Source organism: Channa argus, chromosome 7, assembly GCF_033026475.1.
Source record: "Channa argus isolate prfri chromosome 7, Channa argus male v1.0, whole genome shotgun sequence".
Lineage (NCBI taxonomy): Eukaryota > Metazoa > Chordata > Actinopteri > Anabantiformes > Channidae > Channa > Channa argus.
The window spans coordinates 3,892,401-3,918,498 of record NC_090203.1 but is presented as its reverse complement, the minus strand read 5'-3'; the positions used below and the strand labels follow the sequence as shown (position 1 = coordinate 3,918,498).

Here is a 26,098-nt window from a genome sequence, read left to right as displayed (position 1 = left end):
ACCGTCAGCACATGTAGTACACATTCACGTCTGCAAGCCACAAGTTCCTCGCGGCAGTGGGACAATGTCAGCTCGCTCACTCTCTTCTCCCCCTAACTCCCCTCAAATAATTACCAATGTAAAAATCTGGCACCCAAATTAATACAGGACATGTGTAATGTCCTCTCATAGCTCAAAGTTTAGTCCAATTATGAGTGGGCCCCAGCAGTTTGATGTGCCTTTCACTACGAGGAAGAGTAATGGCTTTGACACGAGTGCCAGGGTCATTAGGGCGACTGACTGCATTATGGTAGTGGAGCGTGCTCAGTGATTAGTTCTGTCTCTCACCCCTGGCCCTGATTGAGATCATTACACTTCACCTCACTTCCACATCCTCCCAAAGGGATGGCGACATTAATTCTCAGTCAAACTGGGCTGTGGCAGAAGGTTGGGTTAAAAGAATTGGTAGTTAAAAAAAAAGAAAAAAGAAAAAGAAAAGATGGTTCTTTAGTTCATTGACAAGAATTACCTGAGATGTGGCTTGAAATTACTTGAAAAAAAGGAAGATGTACCGTGAGTGTTTCAGTTAGTTCGTCAGCCACACACACTAATTTAATTTGAGTCAGCAATCAATAAAAAAATAAAAACTGAATTCCTCTTGACCATATGCCGGTTGTAACACTCCCCATCCTACTGCTGATCTTTTGATTTCCACAGCATCATTACAGAAACAATCTACTCTTTATCTGCATAATCTCTGAGGTAATTATTAGCTTGACTTGTCGCATAATCTTTATTGTAATTTTTTTCCTCCATTCAACGGAAAGCAAAAAAAAAAAAAAAAAAAAAATCACTGAAATGTGTCACAAAATATTATATCACACTCAAATCCATAGAGAGCTCAAAGTCTTTTTAATCCCCCACAAACAACTTCATTTGTCATTGTCACACCTGGTGGGTACTAATCCCACTACCAAAGCAAAGACAACACAAGATGGAATGAATTTATGAACCACCCAAGACAAGAATATAGACATTTAAGTTCTTTCAACAAGTTATCAACTAGTCAAAAGAATAAAATACAATTATTATACTATATGTTGCTTTTTGTAACTACAGTACACATGTTTGTTGTTGATCAGATTTCTAACTATCTTTACCACTTTTTCTAAAATTCTGCAGCCATTCTAAAATTAAAGTGTCGGATTTTCTTAGGCTTAGCTGATTAGCTAATAATTATTATTATTTATTTTTTTTACATTTAACATTTGTTGTACACATTTCAAATTACAGCATGAAATACCTGCCTTGCTGCCTTTCATTGACGGACCGGTCAGACCTTAGAGCTTGGGTGTCGCATTGACTTTCGGAACAGCTTTAACCAGTGGAGCCAGCAAACACTTGGATTGTAAACTGCATGGACATGCTGACACCTGTCCAGTCATAGCACACAATCACAGGCAGACAAGGTAGGGGTCTGCTAGGGGCCCCTAGGCCAGTAGGGGGCCTCCGAGGACGGACAAGACATTAGACTAAGTGCAAAGTTTGCAATGACACTGCCAGTCGCAGTCCTCCCCTAAGAGGACAAGTAGCACATGACTCAGAGCAAACAAACAGGTGTAATAGGACAATTATAACCAGCTGAAGAAAATGAAGAGCTGTTCTCTTTCGGGGAGCCAAAAAAGATGAGAAAAGAGAAACAGGAGGAAAAAAGCGTGGAGCACTGGAAATAGGAATGATTCATTTATTGTATTTATTTTCATTTATTTTTTTGTCCTTTCGGCTTAACCCGTTAGTTCAGGGTCCTCTGGCTGCTCCGGTTTCCCCCGACTGCTAAAAACGCGTGTTAGGTACCAGGTTCAGACTGGCAGAGCGCTCAGTCACAAACTAATAACCCTTCCCCTGAACATCCGATGCAATTTTGTTGTACACCTTGTATGTATAATGACAAATAAAGCACTTTGCATTTACACATTGTGATTTATCAGCGGTGAACAGGAAAGTAACTCAACTCTCATTTTCCCATTGCTTCATGGACTGAAGTGCAGTGACAGTGTTACTGAGCCTTTCCTTAATTGATTCAAGGCTTTTGGACATCAGAAAATTGTAGGAGAAAAGCAGCATTTTGCACTGTAAACTCGCTTTTTCACAAGGTTTTTTTTTTTTTTTCACACACTTTTTATTTTATTGTTTAAGAGAATGGTACAAACCGGACCTAACAGTGATGTCATAAAGAGGCTCTGACACATTCCATGTCACAAGGTTACAGAGGGACATTTAAAAAAAAAAAAAATCAACAAAACAAAAGCTGAGGCAACATACATGTACTTAAATGTGACAAATTCATTGACTTGGTTTTTTTTTTGTGCTTTGTGGCAGATGTCAACATGAAGCTGAATGTATTTACTAGATGCATTTCCCACTAACGTAACCACTTCACCTATAAACCTCATCACATGTTCATCACTGTAGACAGATTGCAGCCATTGTTCTCCTCTATCACAATGTTAACAAGACCTGTCCTCTAATATCCTCTAATATCATCATTAGGGGCCCAGGCTGGAGGTGTTATTCAACTAACATTTGTAAGTCCATGCATCACTTATGCCCCTGTCACAGTCTATATGAACCTCACAACACAGAGTGGCTCCCTCCTCTGCCACCTGCAAATGTCAATTACCATATTTCCTCCTGACATTTATCAGTAATGCCTAACATGAGCTATGTGAAATCAGTGTCATTACGGTGGAGATGGACAGGGGGGTGCTGATGGCTGCGTAACACCATGCAGATACACAACAAGGCTTGTTTATCGATCGGAGACAGTTGAGAGTTGAGCACATCTCAATCAAGGCCTAACCAGAATGGGATCATAACAAATAAACTGACTGATTAGGCTGTTGCTGCAGGTGCTGCGTTCCTTCGATTCTACTTGTAATACCAGGGTAGAATTTCACACAATTATTGACAAAGACAATTTAATTTTCAGCGTCCCAGTCTGCATTGCGGCGTCTGCTGTCTTTGTTCTGTTTAAGTTTGTGTTTGAGTTAAGCTATTGGCACCTTTGCTGTTCCGCGACTGAGACTCTTTGTCACCATGATTAAACTTAACTTTGGTGTGAAGGGTTTGAAAAGGTGCCATATGTTTCTTCCACCAGCAATGCACAAGTGTGCCATTACTGCCACCCTGGAATCACAGTCAGGTTTGCTTTTCCACTGTGTCGTGTTCGTGGTTAAGTGGCGTTATTATGGTACTTTTTAACATCTTTATGAATCTGATAACAACCTCGCTTTAAATGATCAGAGAAGTGCAAAGTTAAAAGATATTAGGAGGTTTAAATGTAGGTCCAAATAATTTATAATGGTAAAAATTAAAGGTAATTGCGCTTAACAGTAACATGAATTTTACAGGTTTTACATATACATACATAACAAAAATACACAATGGCAGAAATACTAATGTATGTAAAATCATCAAAACACAATGTAAACGTTTTTTCTGTTAAAAACAGAATTTTACGAGGATTATTTAACCCTGTAATTTAAATATTAGAGGCGGGGAAAATAAAGCGCTTATATTTGCGATTAATCTGTGCAGTTTAATGTATTTAAAGCAGGGCTGGGAATAGGAATGCAGGCTACATCATGCAAAAATGAGAACGCTTCCCTGTTTTCTGATAATAAAGAGGCTTCTCTGGTCTGGTCTACTGCATTGTTTTGTTTCATATTTATTTATTTATTTATGATTAGTTTTATTTATTCATTTCTTTTTTGCGTTTTCCTTTTCCTATTTTCACCACATTGGATTATTCAAAATTTGAAACATAAAACATTAGTTGTGATCTATGGAAGCTGGAACAGTCTATTAGACTTCGCTAAATTATCTAGTTATCACCAGAAAATTAAGTTGTTATCCTGAGATAACAAAATAGTTTCCCCCGTTATCACGAGATAATGGCATGGAAAAAGATAAAAGCAGTCCGCAAGTGCGACTCACCACTCCAATTGAGAAATAGTTGTTTATAATGCTGTAAGGCACCGGGTCCCCTCGCTCCTCCTTGTCAGTGGGTGTGACATCAATCTTCCAGCGATCCAGCATCACCTCTGTACTGTTCTCGATGTCCCGCAGGATCTTCAGGAGGCTCTCACCCTCATAGCCTTGGAAAGAATACGATAATACAGATGAGATGCTACAACGGGTTGAATATAGTTTTTGCCACCTTGCTAAAGCTTTTCAATGACTTATGATAAGGTGACTGCACACAAGCTGTCACCATGTCCCTTCCTCTTGATTTACTGGGCCTCATCTAAGAACCACTTGTACAAACGGATTTGTTCCTAACTTCCATGCACTGGTGCAGACTTAAGAATCAGAATTAACCTGCAGTCTAAGATGAAACAGAAATAGATATAGAATTAAAATATCTAATATGGGCTATAGAACAAACTTATTGCTAAATTAATGTTCCATTCATTACTTACAGGTATTTTTGATTTGTGTGATTTATGCTTTTCTTTGAGTTCAGCAGCTTCTACATTTTTGTAGTTAGGTAAAGGGGGAAGATTCTCTCGCTTGTGGTGTTGCCCAAGGGTTGTTAAGCAAGTCACTGTATAATTGTCAGTCACACTATTTGACACGTGTAACACCGACTACTTTATCTGGGACACTCATCTAACATCTCAGTTATTATTATCTCCTTGACCATTTTACATGTTTTGACATGGTAAATGGTCGGCATTTACACTGCTTCTCATTCACCCATTCGCACTCACATTCACAATCACAGTCACACACCGATGGAGAGCTGCTATGCAGCCGGCCAACACTCACAGCGAGCAACTAAGTTGGGTTTTAGTGTCTTGCTCAAGGACACTTGGACATGTGACCGGAGGAGCCGGTGACTGAACCACCAACTGTGAGATTGGTGGACGACCGCTCTACCTTCCTGCATCACAGTCGCCGCTATAGTTTGATATGACCAAATCTTATGGATGTGTAGCTCCTTCAGTCACAAATTAGCAATTTACAAAAGGTTGGTGCCGTTCACAGTGTTGGGTGAATCTGATGTGATTTTATGCGAACAAAGTTTACAGAGAAATTAAAGAAGAAAAATACATGAATGTCCTGCAGCAGGACCTTTGACATGTTATGCTAATCCTGGCTGACTAATAATCATCAGACAGTGGTATGTTGTTCAAATGATAGTCAAAGCACAACTACAGAGAAAGGATTTATCTGACCTGAAATGTACATATTATAATATGCCCTTAACCCCGTGACTATATGATATAATAATTGTTCAATCAATACCTGGAAAATCACTCGTCCATAAGGACAGTATTTTTAGGCCAAACCTTCCAATATTTCTTGGAAGCAGCTTCTCCAATTTATAGATTTACTGCTTTATTTTCCTCTTCTACCGTCTTTTCTATCTTATAGGGGTAGTAAGTTAATCATTTGATATCATTACTTATCGTCAAAATTAATATTAACACTAGAATACAGAGCAGTATACTTTAACAGCGACGGTAATAAGGTGAGTTGGGCCCATGCTTTTTGCTGTCATGTATCTATTTTGTGTCAGTACCTCCGCCCCATCGCAGACATCGAGCCAGGTCATTGCCCGTGCCAAGAGGAAGTATGCACACGGGGGGGTTCCTGTCGAGGTTGGCCTTATCTGGAACAGAGCGACAAATATCACAACACAATGTGTAACTCAGCCCGCCCAAGAAAACGGTCGAAGCCCGAGACTTGCAAAGAAAGCACCAAATCCATTTTGCCGTGCAACTTGTGAAACTCCGAGTCAATATGAACGTCTAGTTGCACAGTCTATTTCAAGAGACACATTTTGCCTGGCGGTTATTACTTGTCTTTGTTTTGATTGATAAAATATTGAGGCAATTTTTGAGAGCCTGACCAAGTAACATGTCTTCAAGACCAAATAGAGGAGGCCAGGTGATGTTTTTTCCACAAATGATGACTAATATGTTGTTTTCCAACACACGTAATCACGTAATCATACCATTTTACCACCCCTGAATACGCAGGCCCAGACATAATGAAAGTGTTTATATACAAAATATAAAGTACGCTTTACCATGTCAGGCTGCACAACAAAGGACGTGCTGGCTTTGATAACTAATAAAACCAAATGCAATTTTACCAAAAAAGTAAATTGGGTGTTCTGGCCGTTATCAGAAACTAAAGACGGTACAAGTACATAAACTAAGCAACCAGGAGGTTTGTGGTTTAGTAATTCTTGTGACATAATTCATCATTAGAAAGCAGTGCAATGTCCACATTTCGATAACATTGCAATAGTATCAAATATTATCAACTGTACAATATTCTCTCTACCTATGAAGTCCAGGATCCAGCCCACAGTGCCGTCTCCCCCACAGGTCAATACTCTGAAATCAGGAACATCTCTGAAGAAGTTCAACCTGCAACAAACACGGTCCTCATTAGTGTCAAACCAAAAGTTGTTCCACTTCATATTTTACTGTGTAATTTCACGTTTAGTAGTCATCGACACATTTTACTTTCAGTTGGTCCAGGTTTGACACCAGTGCTCAGACTGCACCGGGTTGTCCATCTTCAGTGGCTGGTTGTTTTAGTTAAGATCGTTGAGGGTTCAGTGTCTTGTTCAAGGACACACGTACTGTTTTAAGTATTATGAAGCACAGTTGAGTCTACTTGAGTCTCCAGAACCCCAAACAGGACATAAAGGTTAAGCCAGGCACAGATTTTGTTGAAATTGTTTGTTGAAATTGTTGGAGTAAATAGTTTCAAAGCATTAAATAAGTCAGATTCAGAACAACCCTCTACGGTTTAAGGTTACAATAATTTACACTCAATGTTTTTCTAATCAAATGATAATGAATTTGTCTTTTTCTTAGCATTTTGTTCAGAAAATGACAGATTTGTTCCGATGATGAAAGAAATGAAGGTTAATTAAAACACCTCAGCGTTCGTTGACAACAGAACATGTTAGGTGTCCCCATAATGCAGGCGCAGGGTGCACATCATGATCATACTGCATTTTTGAGGGCACTGCCACTGCAAACTCTCACTAATCCCGCAAAATAACACATGTCATATTGACAATTATTCATTTCAATGAGCTAGCCTGCCTGTTCGGGGACTAATTGGATCATGACAGGCAATGTTCAGTCCAACTTCTTCCGTTCCTTCACAATAACAAAGCCCTAACTGAATGAGCCAGCCTCCGAGCATCGTATGGCGGGTAAATGATTCGCTCAATTACTCTCCAACTGGGACCACAAACCATATTAGACCAAAACAGACGGCCGCAAACATGAAAGGCAACTTTGGGCATATGTAAATACCAAGAAACAAACACTTAATTTGCTGTAATTGCATTAGTCAGGCAGCTAATTGACAACAGTGCGTGCGGCTGCCTTGGTCTGCAGTGTCCAGCGCTGACCGTTCACCTCACTAATGTGCGCTGCAGTGCATACACTTGACAAGATATTAACAAGGTTACAGCAGGACAAGGTCATCTGGAATGTTCTCAGCTCCAAGGAAAAGCCCTGGGTTCAGCTCCGGACAGAAAGGAGGACATCAATGGAGGAGTCACAAAACAGTGGGAACAATGTCAGTCCCCCCAAAAAACTTGCATCGGCTGTGGTGCGTTGGCACAATCTGTGACCTGAAAAACCGGCTGCCAAAACCCTCCTGGACGTTTTGCACCCTGCGTGCGCTGGGCGTATTTATTTTTCATAAGCCGCAAAGATTCTGTTTTCAGATCTAATCAAAGCCAAACACTGTGGCAGCACGGCGATGAGGCATTCCTGGGTGTTTAAATGCTGCTGGACACAAACAGCAAAGTGAAGCGAGTCTTGTGCATGTAAATGATCTATTCGTTTTCTTAATCACAGATGTGAACCATAGGAAACCCAGTGCTGCCCACACCGACAGCATGCGGTGAGCTGCTCGTCTGTATGCGTGATCACATGTGGTATGGCGAGAGTCTCACCCCTCTCTACCCGTCAGTCATCGGTGTCATCAGCTCCCCTTTCTCATACAGGCTTATGCATATGGAGCCGCCGCTCGTCCGAGGCTACAGCATGCTACAGTCGTCTCCAGGATTTGTTATGCGTGAACTCACCTCATTTGGGTCTGTGCTGTGCTGGGGAACTGAGTGAAGGCTCTAATGCTACAGGCCTCTCTTGCATGTGATGGTGGTTATTATATGGGAGGTTCAACAGAAAAAATAACAGGATATTTGTAAACACAGCGTCATTAGCCGACATTATTTGTTTGGTAACCAACAAAAAGTTGACTATTTTTCTTCTTCCATCTTTGCCCCTTTTCTCTCCCATCTATTCTTCCACTTTTTATGTTTGGACAATTACAGTTGGATTAAACATAAGACTCATGCAGATATTAAATGCAATAAGTCAGTTGTAGCAACGTATTAAAATACTACAATTAAAAATAATAAGTTACACTTTTTTATGTTAATGAGAAAAAAAAAGAAAAATTATAGTGACCATCATTGAATGTTGTAAAAAAAAAAAAAAAAGAAATTTAAAAAATAAAAGCTAAAACCATCCAATGGGGCTGAATACTTTTATATGCGCAAAACTTTTAGTTTTCCCCTCTGAGTCATTAGGCAACATTTAATTTGATTCATTTCTATTAAGTACTTTTTAAACAGAGCACATTTACACCTGTAAAAGAAAAATAACCTGTATTTGTCCACCTGTATATGGATATTGTGCAAAAGCATGTTATTTTAATTCTTTTTAGTGTAACATTATATTAAAAATATCTAAGTCCCACATTTAATTAATTAAAATAGGCACAATATTAGAAGTATGTAGCAAATTGTGTGAAATTAAAACTGCTCATTAGGTCTGCTGCTCATTTAGAATGCACAGAATGTCAGAGAATAGAAAGTGGTCGCAAACAAAATCAGAGCTACTTTTACCGATGTCAGATGTAGTCAGATGAGTTGTGTGACCTTTCCATGCTTCAACATGGTGAACATACCCTGGCATGGGTCCATTCTTGGCCAAGTTGTACACTTGTCTCGGGTTCAAAAGATACTGGAACTTTCTGTAAATCCTACGGGAGTGAAGATGCAGAAAGATGGTCAAGCAGTCATAAAGGCCGACATCTGACTCAGAAATGACGGACTGGGCTCCAAAATGTGGATGCAGTGTCAGATTCTGTGCTATAAGTGCTGACACAGACCAACATCCGATCAGAGTGTGACAAGGGAGTGGACTGGGCAGTGGGGTGGGACATACCCAAAGTCCCCTTGAGGAGAAACCATTAGAAAGACTAATTCATTTTAATTTCAATTTCATTATATCAACTGGCTGAAGTCATATTTTGATCTCATAATTTAAACAAATGAAGGCCGGCGTAATAAGGAGTAAATGAATATGTTTCAGTAATAACCCAATTAGCCCTGGGTTAAAGAAGAGGGGCCAGCCAGCGACATGACAGCGAGGAGAGTGTCTGGGAGGAGGAGGGGGTGTGTGTGTGTGTGTGTGTAGGGGCTGACGGCAGAGGCGGCCAGCGTTTTAGGTAAATGTTATTGTGTTCTTATTTCACTAAGGAAGCCCAAAGCACTTGGCAGCCAGGGGCCACGCCGCTGTTGCTGCCGCTGCCTTCCCTCTGCGGCTGAGGAGAGGGGCTTCAGAGGCCTCTCGTAGCATGTTGAGACAGATTGTGTTCTTACCTCTCTCCCTGCTTCCCCCCGCTCTTCGGATTGACAAACACTAGCAGAGGATGAGTGCCCTCTATTGTTGTGATCTGAATGGGAGATGTCAAAACAAAGCGTTGGTGTTTGGAGACGGCAGGATGCTTCCCAGGAATTCGCTTTCAAGCCACATCCCTCGTGACATCTTATCCAGTACATACAGCTCTTCCAAGCAGTGCCAGCCATCTGATACATTTACTGTACATATGGCCCACTGTAGTTCTCCTGTTATCTGACTGTGGATAGGTGAGAGCACTCGCTATTTCTCTGCCCGAGTCCAAATTTAATCTTGTGTTAATTATAATAAGTAATTATAAAAGGAGAGCAGGGATAAAGTCAGGCCAAATGAAATTTAAGCCCAAATTCCTTAAAATAAATCCCCTTAAAGTTCATTTTTTCAATTTGGTTAATGTAGTTCGGTGGGTAAGGGTGACATTATTGTATATAATATTTGCAATATAATTTTATAATGTTAAAATGTCCATAGCCTTGCTAAAGCCCAATCGTATAATGAATGCAGCAAAACAGAGGACGAACCGTCTTAGAAACACTACGTATTTCTCTCAAACAGCTACATTAACAAACTATCGACACAGGGGCAAACAGACCCTTTGTTAGGGACTATTTCCGTGGTGGCTTCATATATGTAAAGTGCACTTGTTGCTTCTCATTCCTTTATGTAATACGTTTTGTACATATGTATGCTGTGATTTAAATTTATTTGTCGCCACTTGCGCTGGACGGTCTGTCTCGTGTGACATAAGAAAGGATTTTCCAGTTTTTCTAAGCAGCAGTGAAGCTGTGGACGCACAGAGCCTGCGGTGCCAGAGGTCAAACTCACAAAGCGCCACATAAACAAGCTCCAGTCCAGCAGCCGCTGTTTGAACTGCCCTTCCCGCAGTTAGTCTGCAACAGCTCGCCCCGTGCTATCCCTGACACAGATGAAGCGCTTAACTCCCCCTGTCTGCTACCCCAGCAGGCCAAGGGTGAATTAATGAGCTCCCTGTCCAGTCCGGAGTGATCCATTACTTCCTGTAATTATAAATAATAATCTTGATTATTACGCTGGTTAGCTAGCGAGAGGCATAGATGGATGTGGCTGAGAGATGATTCATCATTTTTCTCTCTCAGCTACGCGTAGACGAGCAGTCGCCACAGACAGCGGCAGGTTTCCATCGCCAGCCTGCTGGCTGACAGATTTTAGAGGGAATCAGGCCGGACTGGGCTCTGCTGCAAGATACTGATTACTAGCAGGCCCTACAGAGCCCTATCATACAACCTAAGACAAAGTATGGAGTTTCATTTCAAAACATGATATGCGCCAATGATGAATAGATGCTCTCTGATGGCTGCCTGGCTAATGTACAGCTGGTGGACAAATACTAAATGTAGAACATTAGAAAAACGGTCGCAGACTGAATTACACTGGCTTCCTGTTCATTTTTGTATCAAGTTTAAGATTATGTTGATTACTTTTAAATCCCTTCACTTATACGTCAGATCTCATTCCCTTATCATCTTATTCCCTTATTCTGCACCAAGATCCTTCAGATCTGACAAGCAACTGTTTTTAAAAGAGTCTCGGTCCAAGCTTGAGACAAAGAATGACTGTGCTTTTACACTTTTTACTCCAATGCTTTCATGTGGCTCCTTAAAGATATTGACATGTCACATGTTTTACATTTATTCTGCCACTTCCAGAAAAAATGTTTGTATTTATTTATTTATTTATTTATTTATTTATTTATTTTTTGGGGGGGGCACTTGTGAAGCACGTCATACCTTTAGTTCTGTACGGCGCTAAAGAATACAGTTAAGTGGTGACTCTTTTTACGACATACACTCACAAAATAAATGTAGAAATTTAGAATTAAATTGATTTTTTTTTTAACTTTACCCTCATCCCTTTAAAATGCAACTTTTTATCTGTGAGATCAATATATAAAGACAAACAAAAGAGATTTGTATTCAGTTTGATTAAATTCAGTTTGGGCACTGCTGTATCAAAATACACGTGCTGCATCTAGATTGCAAGTAAATAAAGCAGTAATACTACACTGAGATTAACTTGGATTTAAGCGTCACCTGCAGTCCTTGGCCGTCCACCGTGACGGAGTTTGCCCTCTGCATCTTCCCCCGACCCGACTGGCTGGACCGCGAGTCTTTCCTCAGTGTGGACTGCCTTTCCTAGGGCCAAAGGTCAACAGTGACGCTGTAAATGAGGTATCATTCCTGAACGGTGAGTTCTGATATTAGGAAAATGTTTACAGCTTGGAGACAAGCTCTGAGACAAATTTAAATAGTTTTGACAAATGCAGGTATTGTTTTTACTTTATTTGGGTCATTTGGAAAAAATGGCATCGGTATCTTTTCGTAGTAGTAACAGCAATTTAACTTAAACTTTTTTGTTGGTTGTTGGTAATGTATTCACCCTTGTAAGCAGCAAAATAATTAGGGGGGCACAACATCTGTCTGTCTTCTTATTCCTTTTAGGCCATGACAGTTGAAAGCAGTACCACTCAAGCTGAATTTTATTCCCGTCAGTGGGAAGAAGTGGAGCTGTAATTTCCCCATAAATAAATCCTAAAAGATTTAATGGAAACAAACTGGTGCCGGTCGGAGGAACTGTTCAGTTTAAAGCATGCTAGCAGAATATACATATGAGCTGTTAAATATACTCTTTACCAGATTAGTTTGTAATCAAGGAAGGAGAAAGTGTGGAGAATCTTTTCTCCCTCTTTGCTTAAAACAATATTTTTACGCCTTTTTGCTCAACTTGTTGTTTTAAAGGGACATTTCAGTTATGATCTTATTTCCCAAAATAGACTGGTATTAATTTGGAAACATGGTCTAAAATGAGAAGGAGTAAAGCTTTGCCATTTCAGAGCTCAGTGGGAGAACATAGGCTGATGATTGCATCCTCAGATAACACAGTGACAAACAAGGCCAAGCTCACTCAGCCACGGGACCGCTGACCAGTGAGGAGTGAAGTCTTACCAGGACGATTGGGCAGATTGAGTTGGGGGGCAGGATGTGATCCTTCAGGGGTCCGCAGTCACACTCAGGTTTCACATGGGAGGCACACTTGTTATGGAGCTGGAGGATGTGGCAGCCCGTTATTAACAGCCAAACTTGTATCAATAACAGTACATGATTAAGACCAGGTTTCCAAGTACGTCCTTGAGATGTATTTGCATTACATTAGTGAATGTCTGCCTTTTATTTTCTATTAACTTACAACTACAAACAAGTGTTTTCTGGGTGTAAATTGGTGGGATAACTTGAGAGGTATCAGAGGTGCAAAAACGAAACCCTAAACAACAAGAAGCAGTGGGAATATAATGAGGAGGTGGCTGCCTCTCCTCGGGTGGCGGCTTACCGTGATTTGACACCACACACAGTGGAGCCCAGTCAGGCCCTGGTAACACTTAATGGTTTTGTGACACTTGTCACACTTTGTGGGGCAGTTCCCTTCTACCCAGAAATGATGCATTACCTGTGGAGAGAGGCATTGACAGCATACAGGGAGGGAAAGAAGTGAGAAAAGAAACATGGTGCAGAAAAACAAGATATATACAAAAAAAACATGTCACACAACAATTAAAGAGGGAAAGAAAACAAGCAGGAAGGAAACACAAGAGGAAAAGGAGAACAAGAAGGACAGAGGCTGAACAAATGATACAGCCTGTGTCTGTGTGTGTAGACCAGGCATATGCTGGTAATTATCGATGCTTAGAAGCAGACTGAGTTGTTTTAATTCCACTGGTGGAAGGGAAGCTCTCATCCTTAAGCTCCATGGAGCATCGCTGATCCAAGCGTGCTGACTAGTAAACACTTCAATTGGACGCACCTCTGTGTTTTTCTTGGTCTTGACATAGGTTTTGATGCAAGACGGTGGAGCCCGAGCCACGCAGCGCTCATGGACTGTGTACTTGCAGACTGAGGAAATAGAAAAAAAAGACAAAAAAAAGAAACAAAAACATTTCAGGCAACATGGAGGAAAAGAAAAAATTTATCATAAGGCTATAATTTAAATACACAAATGATCTCAAAAAGTGTTTATTGCCAATACTTTGCAGAAAACAGTTTTATGTGGAAGGAATAGAGCCAATGGGGCTGAAACACAGCTTTACTTTTAGAAAAAGAGACATTTGAAATGACTGTTTTGTCTATTTTGATGTGGCTTGGTTCTCTTCTTACGTCACATGATATAGTCATACTCATACAGATTTACCCCTGATTGCTTTCTCTTCAAATTTTTGTCCAGTCTGAAAGCATCTGAAACCCCCCAAACCCCCCCCAAGGTGACTTTTTGGCCGATTCAGCACGTTGAATCTGTGTCACTCTCGACGGTGAGCAAGACCACAAGACCACTGCTGGTTTTGCTAAGCAAATCACTGCATAACATCAGTACAATTTAGCGCGATTTCTCACAAATACCTAGATGAGAAGTAGCTAATACTGCTTTGTTTCCAATGGGTATATTTGCTGCTTTCTCTACCTTCATTCAGGCGCTGTGTTTTTGGTGTGTCGCTGCCCTTAGGTCATTGTAGGAATCAAATCTTGATCATATTTTATTTAGGTGCAGGTGAAAAAAGAAAAAACACTTGCAGCTTCCAATTTACTATGTAACAAACTTCAAAATCATTTACTACTTTCTAACCCTATTACCTGCCATGTATATGACCCAAACCTCGTGACTCACATGAACAGCACAGTCCTTGCTTCCCCAGTCCAATCAGCATGTTAAGACACAGGTTACAGTAGGCTGGCTTGTTAAAGTGTTTCAGTCTCCACACATGTTGCCCATCATCTTTGACATTCTGCAGTAAGTAAGAATACAACAAATCAAAGTTATTAACTGGCCATTGTGTCATTATATGTAATAAAATTGCTACCCATCCGTCTCATAGGTTGTTTCACTGGTTTTGATTGTGTTTCAAATAGAGATGATAGAGATGATAGAGGACAGGTCTCTGCCTTCTGTTTGCAGCGAGATTCATTCATAAAAAAAATAAAATTAAAAAAAAGACCTGGTGTGGATTTCTGTGAAAGCTTGTGAAATGCCTCCATCTAGTGGACACATTATGAATTACTTAGGCTTTTTATTGGCTAGAGAATACAACAAATCAGGTGGGAGACAAACATCTAAGGATGTTCTCAGGAAACCACTGGGGAGAGTTAAGATGTAGCTAATGAAATGATGTATGAATTGCAGACAATGGTTTATTAATTGTGTCATAATAGTGTTAATTATCTACGGTTTTATGACTTGCTTTTGTCAGGGTAATGTTGAACCTAATAGCTGAAGAGAGACTTTTTTTTTTTCTAGGTCAGTGTGTGGTCACCACACAGACTCTTCAGCTCAGTGGTACCAGACACTGCATGCTCAGCAGCCTCATTCCCACTAAAGTGCTTAAAATTGATGTATCACATCTTGAACCTGCATCTCATTAAACAAAAATACTTATTTTTATAGAACTTTGCTGTAACGTTTCCCTCAAGTTGCTTTGGATAAAAGCAGGACTAATGAATAATGTAACGTTTTTCAGTTAACATATGGAAGTGTAACTACTTTTCTGCTCTCTCGCACTTGCAACTCGTGAACTGTGAACACTTCTCTGATAGGACTTTGCTTTGATATTTGCTCCTTGACTTAGACTCTTGCTGCTTTGTACCTCACTTGTAAGTTGCTTTGGATAAAAGCGACTTACATATATATAATAAATATATCTATATCTAGATGAATAATAATGGGTGGTGTCCAGTTCACTAAATAAATAAACAAACAAACAAGTAGTATCAAAACTAGTCGCAGGCCAGTTTCTTCACTTTGATATTTCCATTACAAAATATGTTTTTCTTCTTCAGGCTAAGAAAGGGATCAAAACAATCTGCTAATGTACTGAATGTGGTTTCTGTGTGGACTCACCGTCTCCAGGCCCAACAGTACCAGCAGTGGGATGGTTGTCATGCCCCCCTGTATCCACTCCTCTAGGGACACAGTACCATCGTGATCATAGTCTATCTCCTGCATCATTTCCTGAAGGATCTATAAAGCAACAATGACCCCAAGAGTTTAAATCTTTTCTTAACACCTTAAAACCTTTATTACAATATCCTTTAGAGTTTAAAGAAATATTTATATTCTATTTCATCATGTTCCTTTTATGTGAATTCATTCAATGCAATTTTTAAAATTTAATTTAGGTGTCTTTAACTGAGAAGGGGGGAATTTTTTTTTTATAAAAGTCATAATGTAATGCTACTTTTTTAAAGATGACCATAACAGTCTGTTAAGAAAGAAGTTGTGTCTGGCAACAACCTAAGACGTTTGCTCCCAACACAAAATCAATATTTTTTTGTTCATCGTGTCCAATGCCTCTCTTACGTACTGGTTTCAGCTCAGTCACATCCCATTCCAGGTACTCGGCCACATGCATCATCTGGGAGATAATGTGCTCCAGCTCCTGCAGCGAGACCACAGTCATTATGGGAACAAAAATACTGTATTTACCTTTCTGTATATTGCAGCCTTACAAGCTGATGTCAGTAAATGACTTTGGCATGAATAGACTGATAAACAGCGTGTAATAGCAGGTTAGGAGTGTCATTCTTTCACACCGAGGAGCTCCAGAGAGAAAAACAAAGCCAGTGTGGGAAGCACTCCAAAGCTGATGGTTTAATTACAATGGTTGCTCTTCTGGGGGCAGGAGGGTGGGACATTATCTAGTGGCAGACTGAATCACTATGATGCACTTTGAACTTCTTCAATATAATATGGTGATCAGTAAGAGTGTAAAGATTTAGAGATTGACTTTTTTTTTTTTTTTTTTATTGACTCTAAAATGCAGCACAGGTTGGGCAACGCTACATTTATGTCTCTGCTTTACTTTAGCCCCTTATAAGCGAGAAATGTGATAAAATACAAAGTCAACTCCACCCATGCCAATCTTGCCCCCCCCCCCCCCCCCCCCCCAGAAGTGTGTACATGCACACATAAGTGCTTTTTCATTCATAAATCTACTAACACTAAGTTTTATTCTTGTTTGCTTTCATTCAGTCATTTCTTTGCTTATGCCACCTACACAGATAAAAACAGATCAAATACATTTAAAATATGTACAATAAGCAAAGCTTCCCTGGATGAGGTGCTATAGTTATCATAAAGAGTATATTTCTTGAGCAATACTACTGATTTGATTGTGTGTATTTAGTACAATATTTGAGTGTAAATCCTAGTTAGGAATTTCTGTGGTATTATTACCTACATTGTTCCTTAATTTATTGTAGGTTTGTTCATTCTTCTGTGTAACTGAGTAGTGATTGTCAACATCAAAAGTAGTTTTACATCGGCTGTTTTTGCCACCTGGTAGCATGCTTATAATGCCCCGATTATATATCTTATTGTCTAGTTCTTGTTCATCTTCTTGGCTTTTGATTGTGCTATTCCGGACCTCTGCAGTAAATCTTGGTAAGCTTTTCTTTCTTTCGGTAAGCTGGGCGCAAAATGGTGAAAAGCAATCTTATGGTTTTGTGACATTTTACGTTTCAAGAAATTAGACTGTAAATCCATTTTAAATTAAAATGATTGCCAACATATATACGTACACAAAGAAACAAAGAGTTAGAGCTGATTCATCTGATTTTACTACTACTACAAAAAAGACAAAAAAAAACAACCCTCTAAAAACCTTTTAGAAAGGATATTTGAAATATTTTGCCAATAAAAAGAACACTATCATTTTAGGGGACCTGTTATAATTTGCACTTTGAAGCAGAATATTTCCAGTAAAAAGAATTTACCGAGCTGTCCAAACACCCGTTTCCATCTGTGTCATAGAGGCGAAACATAACTGTAGAGACAAAAACAAACCCACATTATTAACACACTGTTACTTTTCATCCAGAAATGAAATTTTGTCCAGAAAAAGTCACAGTAGTTGCTGCGCCATAAAAATATTGAGAGTCGTAACCATCTGAATGCTGAATTCTTAAGTGTTCCTCAATTACCACCAAGAACAAAATGCCCTAGAAACACACAGCTTCTCCATCAGAGCTGTAATTGACTGTTCTTCTCACATGAAAATGATGCGGGGAAACTCACAAAATCAAACCACAAGTATGAACATAACAACCAACAAACAACACAACCTGTCTGCAAATCATTTGTATACTAATGGCTATTCTTCAAGATGCCTTAAGCTGCCACTGACTCAACCCCACGTGAGTGTGGTCGAGTTGTAGTAGCAAGTGACGTCAGATGGTGATTTGTCAGGCCACTGACGAGGAGCTAACTGCCAGTTTCCTAAGGGAATGCGACCCCTTTTGGGGGCAAAAGACAGGAGGGAAGTGATGCCAGTCTGGGGTTAGCTGTTGAGTGGAAGTTAATGGTGTCACAAGAAGGCGATTGTGACTCAGGGAGGCACAAAAAAGAAACAAACTGCAGAATTGAATAAGAGTTGTTAGCTTCTACCTGCAGTATCCTGTACATGGGTTTGACAGGGAAAAGAAAAATCTCTTGAAAACCTGCTAAATTTAAGTTTTATTGAGCTACAAAAGCCAAAGCCCCAGTCAAAACTAAAAGTCTCTTGATGAGTTGCAGCCAATCCACTATTAGAACACTGTACATAGACAGCACAGTACTCACCATGTTGTATCTGTATTGAAACTAATAATGTACGGTTTATGGAAAACAAGAGAAACTGTTATTTGTACTATAAATATTCTAGTTTTAGAAACCTTAAGACTTCATTTAAAGATTGTCATCTGTGATTAAACAAGTTATAAACTATAGCTCTAATCACTTTACAATTAACAAAACTAGATCATGACAATGGATTTGGTTACTGTGAACTACTTTCGTCTACTCTGACTACATCTGACTTTTATGGAATGGAATCGTGGAATAAAGTTGCTTTTATTTTATACAAATAGAAATGGTTTTATTTTCCGACACATCTTTGGCAGCTTTAGTCACTAAAATTATAATCAACTATGGATTAACCCCGTGGTTAAAAAGAGCTCCACCTTTACTCGCTAAATTGTTTTTGTTCCACACCAAGTCTCTAGGTTACGGAAAAGTTTTGGGCCCAGATCTTTTGAATTCAAAGAAGTTGAGGTAGTGGTAATACTTCTGTACTTTCTGGGGGGGTCATTTCTCCCTTAATCTGTGTTGTCTAAAGGTAGTGAAATTTAAATAAAAATACCTCAAACAAAAGAAAATTGCATGGAGCAAGACTAGTATTTTCATCTCAGCGTCTTTTTACCATACAACACCTGTGCGACTCTGGCACAGGTGGTAGAGCAGTCCTCCACCAATGGTTCGATCCCCGGCTCCTCCGGTCACACGTCGATGTGTTGCTGACCAAGACACTGAACCCCAACTTAGTTCTTTGCTGTGAGTGTTGGCCAGCTGCATAGCAGCTTCTCCATCGGTGTGTGTGAGTGTGAATGGGTGAATGAGAAGGTAGAAAAGCACCGTATAAGTTCAGACCATTTACTTTGTTGGTTCCGTTTCCTGCTAAATAACTTGTGACAACTGTGATTTTTCAATGCAGACATTTGTGCTAGACATCTTGCATTTGGTTCTTCCAGATAATCCTGGTGATAGAATATCATTTGAAGAGAAATTACTCAAACAAGCTGACTTGAAGCCGTTTTTAAACACTTCCAGCAGAGGGACCTCTCCACCAGACAAATAACAGTAGAACATAGACCCTAATAGAGACAGGAAAGCAAAGATTGTGCTCAGTCAGGCTTCATCCACAGTTAAATCTATGATGTGATCACACACAGGGAGCGTCGCTTGAATTATTTAGTCATCTATGTGCTCAATGAGTCCGACATTACTCAATAATTGAGAAGATGCATAAGGATCACTACAACATGGAAAACAATCTGATGTCCAATTACGCAATGTAACTGAATAAATGATATGATAAATGCAATTAGGAGATGTGGGATGATGTGTTGTAGTGTAGCGCATAGGGCATTAAACACGAGTACGGAAAAAGCTTAATGGGAGCAGCAAAAGTCAGTTCAAACACACTTGAAGAAGAATGAAGAAGACTGTTGGTTGTAAACTAAATGAACATTCAGCTTTTGTTTTTTGCATTTTTGGAGTTTTTTTATATAAATGTCTGTACTTTGTGCTTTTCTGCCTATTGGTACTCAAGGGAGCAACTAAGTTGGGCTTCAGTGTCTTGCTCAAGGACACTTTGACATGTGAGCAGATGAGCCGGGGATCGAACCAACAACCGCAAGATTGGTGGACGACCCCCTATCTGCTGCATCACAGTGACCCCTAATGTTACCAGGGTGGCACCATTTTTTGTTAGAAATGATAATAATATGATAATAATTTTCTCCATCAGTGTCTGATGTCTGGAGTGGTTGTACTTGCACATCGTTGCCAAGATGCAGATTTGTCTTAATCTTCAAACAGAAATACGGTGAAGTGATGCCGCTTACATTTGATGAAGTTGCACAGACAGCCAAAGGTTGCTGTGGTCATTTTACATTTTTCAACAGCAGCAGAGCAACAATTACTGGCATCACCCTCTTGCTCCTTGTCTTTTCAGTAAGCCTTAGCTTGACCTTACGCAACCTGAGAAACTGCTTTCCACTCACTGACGTTTACCAGTGACATTACTTCTGCTACTAGATGCTCAGTCGTCTTGCTTAGATCCTTTATATTTTTATTTGTGCATTTATTATTTGTCCATTGTTCCAGTGCTTTTTGTACCACTGCAACTCACAACTTGACTTGCAGATCCTACACTCCACAGTGCAGAAGATGTTAGTTTTAGTACAAATTGAGAGGACGCAAATAGTCCTGACACTCACATTCAAGTTTGTCCTCGGGACGCCCACCCTCCAGCAATGACAGGTAACACACAATGTCCTTTAGCTGCACCATATCCAGGGGCCTGGGCACCACGGGGTTCTTCAGAGGGGTCGAGTTGCCTTTTATCAGCTTCAGCCCTGAGGGGGGATAGAGATTAAAGGTCAAATCATCCTCCACAAAGCCTCTAATGTTAGCCCAACGACCTGCTGGGGTGGGATGCCTGACATTAGCCATGCAGCCAGACCGATTAATAACGGGTGGTGTCCAGTTCACCAAATAAATATTCCAGTTTTAGCTTTGTCAAAGGAAAAGACTTTAGTTTTCAAAACGTACCACGTTCTCGCAAGTGACTGAATGGGTCAAACATATGTACAGCGAGATCTCAGCCTTTGACCAGCTGTCGATGACGTCATTTTAGGATTTAGCTTAAATTTAGCCTCGGTGGTAACGTGGTAAGAACGGCGGCCTACTGCAGGGAAATCCAAGCTGACATTAACACACTCTGATCATCTCCCATCCCTTACTGCAACAGTCATTTTGCTGTAATGAAGGATGGAGTAACAGTGTCCTCGCCAAGAGTGGGACATGTTCTATGCTGGACAGTTAGCTAACATGTGAGTGTGAAGTCCTCCAATAAGCGCAAGGCGCAACTTTTCTCGAACGTTTTGCGAAGGCTCGTTTTCCTTTTCTCTTGCTTTACTCACTCACTCACTGTAAAACTGAATCCAAATAACAACAGGAATGAAAATAGCATAACATACATCTTACAGGTACGATTCAAGGTTTCAAATATTGAAACAGAAATACGCTGAGTCACAACAGCAATGAGCACCACAATTTACCCGTAGCTCTGAATTAACGATTTTGAAGCCAAATAATAATGCAGCAACCATTATTATGTTTACAGCATCAAAAAGGGTAATAAACAAAATACTTCCGGACAAATAGTGTCCAAGGCTACAACGTTCTAAAGAAGTTTGGCAGCAGGCGATCAGTCCCGCGCTGTCCTCTACCTGCTTCGGTAACTCTCCGGAGAATTCCAGGCTCTCAACCTAAACTGCTAGCGGACCAGAAGAGCGCAGTGCTGTTCACACAAAGCTATTTAAAGGTTTGTAGCAGCTGTAAAAGCACAGCACGTAATGTAATGTGCAACTGAACTCGCAAACAAGTGATATTTGCTTCGGGAAGCCACTCACGTGTGTGTGTGGTGAAAATAAGCCCTAACTAAGTGATACTGCACGTTACTGCACATATCTAACTATCTATCTAATTTTATAATTTGCACAGAGCCTTAACTATAAATTAGGTTCTGGAGTTTAAGCTTGAGAGACGACATCACCCCAAGACAGGATTATTATAGTCCACGTCATCGGCCAATCAGAGACCAGAAAAGTCAAACAAGTTCCCGGATGCAGTTACACGTGTCAGGGACGTGTACTTGCTTTTCTGTCTGCCTGTGGTCACAGCTCTAATGTGGAGGCATACAGTCATGGAGATGAAGAATAAATAAATAAAAAAGGAAATTAAGTTATGGATAAAAGCGGAGATGAGTGATGGAGCTTTGACATGTTCCTCCATGTGTATGGTGTTGGCTACATGGTAAAGCAAAATTGTAAAATTGGAAATTGTAAATAGGCTGCTGCAGCAAATAATGTGAGACCAAGATGGACCTCATCTTTCTTATGACGACGTGGAGTGAAATGTTTCACAACTTGACTTGTTATATTTTTTAATTTATGAAATACTACAAGCCAGGGCAGCACGGGGACAGAGTGGTTGGCACTGCTGCCTCACAGCTAGAAGGTCCCCTGTTTGAATCCCGGCCGTCTGCAGCCCTCACGTGCAGAGTGTGCATGCTCTCCCCGTGCCTGCCTGCGTGGTTGTCTGTCTGTGTGTGTGTATGTCTCTCTGTGTTGGCCCTAAGGTAGGCTGGAGACCTGTTCAGGTTGTACCCCACCTCTGGACCAATGACAGCTGGAATAGGCTCCAGCTCCATGGGTGTTATTTATTTATAACGTCTGTGCATGCATTCATGCTACTCTAGAAAAGAATGAAAATGAAAAGAATGAAAAGAAAAGAATCCCTTGATGAGAATCCAGGCTCGTGTGTGGAGCTTGCAGTGGTTAATTGTAGCTGGGGCTTGTCGCAGCTTCGTTGCACATACACAAAAAGGGTGGTGGTCAGTTATTACTTCCGGGTCTTGGACTCACACATGGTGTATGCAGGGCAAACAATGTGCAGTCACTGTTGACAGCACACAGTAAACTGCTACTATTAAGAAAAAAAATAAATAAATAAAAAAGGATCAAAATGCTATTTTTTAGTAGTTCCGTGAGACTTAATGCTTCACTTTTAGACTTGTGACTTCTGATAATGACGTTATTCGCTACTACAATACAAATAGCTGGCGAAGTGGTGCTTCAGCCTTCCGGTTAGAAGTCGTGCCAATGCGAGAATCCCCTGCTGAATTCACACAGTTGCATTTTACTGTGAATGTGCTTCAGTGCTCCTCAATCGTCAAGAGGAAAGCTTTTCATTTCTATCCTCTGAATATTATGAGCAACTGGGGACTGATTATATATATAATAAAAACAAATAACAATATTTGTATCCAGCTGTTCAATACCAGAAGAAGTATCTCTGCTCTCTGGGTAAATGCAGGGAAAACAAGAAAGAAGAGGGAATTTCATTATTGCACCAACTGTATCTGGGCTATTTTCGAACACGTGTTCGTAACTACAGTACGGCTTGTTTACACACGACATGCTCAGCCGTAGCTCATTAAGCCTCCAGCAGTTATTAGCCTAATGAGAAAAAAAAACGACACCATTCCGGTGTCGGCGAGAAACCTAGGCCTCACAATTTCTTGAAACTGGAAGTCGCCGTGCCATCGCCGTCACTGAAGCCCTGAAGTCTGATTGACGTTTACTATGGAAGAAGTGTAGCAGGATGATCCTAAAACCTCAGAAAAATTTAGATTTTTTTGCACCAAGTGTGGGGAAGAAGGCCAAGTCTCGGAGCAGGTAGGTTCTGGCTGTTACAAGTGCTTTAGTTAGTGATTACCACATGAGAATATTAGTGTAAATGCTTCAAACAAACAGACTGTTGCCAAGGCAACTGGCAGCATCTACACCACAATTTACATTGTGTGTCACTGTGCTAGACTTGGCAGGATTGTGATGGCACAGCACAGCAAAAGATGGTGCTCTTTTCTTTCTTTTTTTTGCACGGCGAAGAAGTTAATGTTCTTAGAGCAAAGAGGCTCATCTGGAAATGGGTCAAGAACAAGCGAGTGAAGAAGCACAGTGAGGCTGAGGAACGGCAAATTGGTTTCTCATACATATCAGAAGCCTTATCACCGCGTTGTGCTTACCGGAGACTCGTGGTTTGTCAGAAGATGAGGGGCTGGGCTTGGGTCCCTTGTTGCTAAATGACATGAAGAGGTGTTGACAGAACTCTTCAGGGAGTTCGCTCTCCAGGAACGTCTGCATAAAAACCTTGAAGCCCTCAAAGTCAATCTCCTAAAAACAGAGAGAGGATTAGAATCCACTGGTGGCCGTGGCTTAAAATGCTTCACATGTGTAACAACACTGAAATAGTATAATCACCTTGGAGTTTAAGTCTGCAGACGATTTTGCACTGTGAGAACAGTGTGTCAGTGCAGTTTACCTTTTAGGGGCAAAGTCTCAGATTGTTTGTGAACTGTTGCAGAATCCGTGTTGCAGATTTCTGCACACTTTCAGTGAAGGCTGTGGGTGGTGAGGCTCTATTTTAGAGCAGGTTCAGTGTTGCATTCAGTGCAAGGAACCGGGTGGTTTTCATTAGAGTATCTCCTGTTGTGTTCACAGCTCAGAGCTTCATTCATCCTTCTGACTCTACAGTTTGCTCATTTAGTCTGAGAGTGTGTGTAGAGCAGCTAAAGTAGTATATAAACATATTTAATGTGTTTAACATTTTCACTGATTAGAATTATTTATTTATTTTTACCTTTAATCTTCTATTCACGTGCATTGGCCTCACTGTTTTTAAGCCTCATACTTTTTGTCTTATTGGCCGACTTTAAAATACTCCTGTTAAATGGACATTATCATCACCGTTTATGAAAATTTAAATAAAATAAAAATCTGATTAATTTGATTAAAGTTGTCCCCTTTTATTTCTTTTAAACATTGAATGATGGTTTTGGTAATTTGGCATTTTTGACAATTTTTTTTCAAAAAACATTTCCCATCTTAGGCTGAAAACAGATATTTTCAAAGTAATGTCACTTCATTAAATTAATAAAATAAGCGAATGCATAGATACTCGCCCCTTCAAGTCTTCAACATTTTATATTCTTAAATAATTTAGAAGGAATATGAAAGTCCAGGAATATGTGAGTACTCAGCAAATAACAAGAGAAAGCAGATACCTGGCTGAGGATTTCCTGCTTCTTTAACCCGTCGCATTGAACAGGGAGAGAAAATAAAAATGTTCATTGTTAGAATATGGATTGACTACATTCAAAATGTGCAAAACCTTCATATAAATAGATGTAAAGCATCACCTCAAAGAAATGATTTTTAAATTGAGGTTTCTGGTGTCAGGCTGCCATTAAATTGAGGAAGTTGAGCATCCACTCCTTGTTAATTCTACCACAGAACTGTAAATTCCATCCTCGTAATGTTGTTATTAAGGTGAAATAACTAGATAAACCTTTCAGCTACTGAGGTGCATTTCAATTCCTGTTCGTGCTAAAACACTTCAGCTGTGTGTCTAATCGCAAAAAAGCAAATGTGTGAATGAAGACAAGTGCAAACAGAATTCTGCCACTAAAAATTACCTCAAAACTATTGTCACTTAACCGTCTGGCGTTCTGTGTTAAAAATCAGAAATGTTTAGTAATATTTTTCTTTTCCAGAAACAAGCACAAAACAGTAGCAAAGCGACAAATAATCTAGAGTGACTTCACCTCAAGAAACGGACATTGTTCCATTTTTGTCAGTATAGACTTTTAGCACCGGTGGAGTCATTACAGTATAAAAGTATCTGCAATACAAACTGAACATACCTCCTCTGGATTGTATTTGGCCAACACGCCGTCTCCATGGAACTCCTGCAGCACATCCTTCAGCTTCTTGGTCGAGTCTGAGGGAAAACGGTGAGCACACTTTACTATATTTGTGCGTTGTGTTCAGTCTTCGCCTCGTTTGCAGTGAGCATAACAGTCTCCGAGTTTGATATATGATTACACTGAGCACGAATGGCATGTGTGGGGATTATGCAGTTTAAACAACGAAGCACCCGCATCTGTAAGTCAACTGTGAAGAAGAAGCCTAAACTGCTCATAGCTACAAGGAAGTGCCTTTTTTTTTTGTCTTCCATCTTCACGTGTGCACATTTTTTATTATCGAATATCTGTCGTTTCATCGTGAGCTTGTAGTTATAGTACAAACAGCAGCGACTTCCATTGGATTGTCTACAACCCCCATAAAATGTTAAATGCCCCGTGTATCCACTTTTACTTGAGAGTGTGGAAAGGAATGACTTGAACA

The 26,098-nt window shown here is 40.1% G+C and overlaps 1 protein-coding gene across 2 annotated transcripts in view; it reads right to left on the bottom strand.

Moving 5' to 3' along the window:
- The window catches only part of dgkb (diacylglycerol kinase, beta), a 63,420-nt gene that overhangs the window by 28,007 nt on the left and 9,315 nt on the right, over positions 1-26,098 (bottom strand). The window contains exons 3-19 of one of the 2 annotated variants that reach the window (XM_067511377.1): positions 25,615-25,691; positions 24,976-24,993; positions 23,938-24,085; positions 20,564-20,701; positions 17,522-17,571; positions 16,111-16,185; positions 15,648-15,767; positions 14,421-14,538; positions 13,566-13,654; positions 13,095-13,211; positions 12,713-12,811; positions 11,801-11,902; positions 9,695-9,768; positions 8,998-9,072; positions 6,337-6,422; positions 5,567-5,656; positions 3,976-4,136 (exon numbers count right to left, since the gene is read on the bottom strand). In XM_067511377.1, the coding sequence (XP_067367478.1) occupies positions 3,976-4,136; positions 5,567-5,656; positions 6,337-6,422; positions 8,998-9,072; positions 9,695-9,768; positions 11,801-11,902; positions 12,713-12,811; positions 13,095-13,211; positions 13,566-13,654; positions 14,421-14,538; positions 15,648-15,767; positions 16,111-16,185; positions 17,522-17,571; positions 20,564-20,701; positions 23,938-24,085; positions 24,976-24,993; positions 25,615-25,691 (1,637 nt within the window). Of the gene's footprint in view, positions 1-3,975; positions 4,137-5,566; positions 5,657-6,336; positions 6,423-8,997; positions 9,073-9,694; positions 9,769-11,800; positions 11,903-12,712; positions 12,812-13,094; positions 13,212-13,565; positions 13,655-14,420; positions 14,539-15,647; positions 15,768-16,110; positions 16,186-17,521; positions 17,572-20,563; positions 20,702-23,937; positions 24,086-24,975; positions 24,997-25,614; positions 25,692-26,098 lie in introns of both variants that reach the window. The other variant, XM_067511376.1, reaches the window with a different exon arrangement.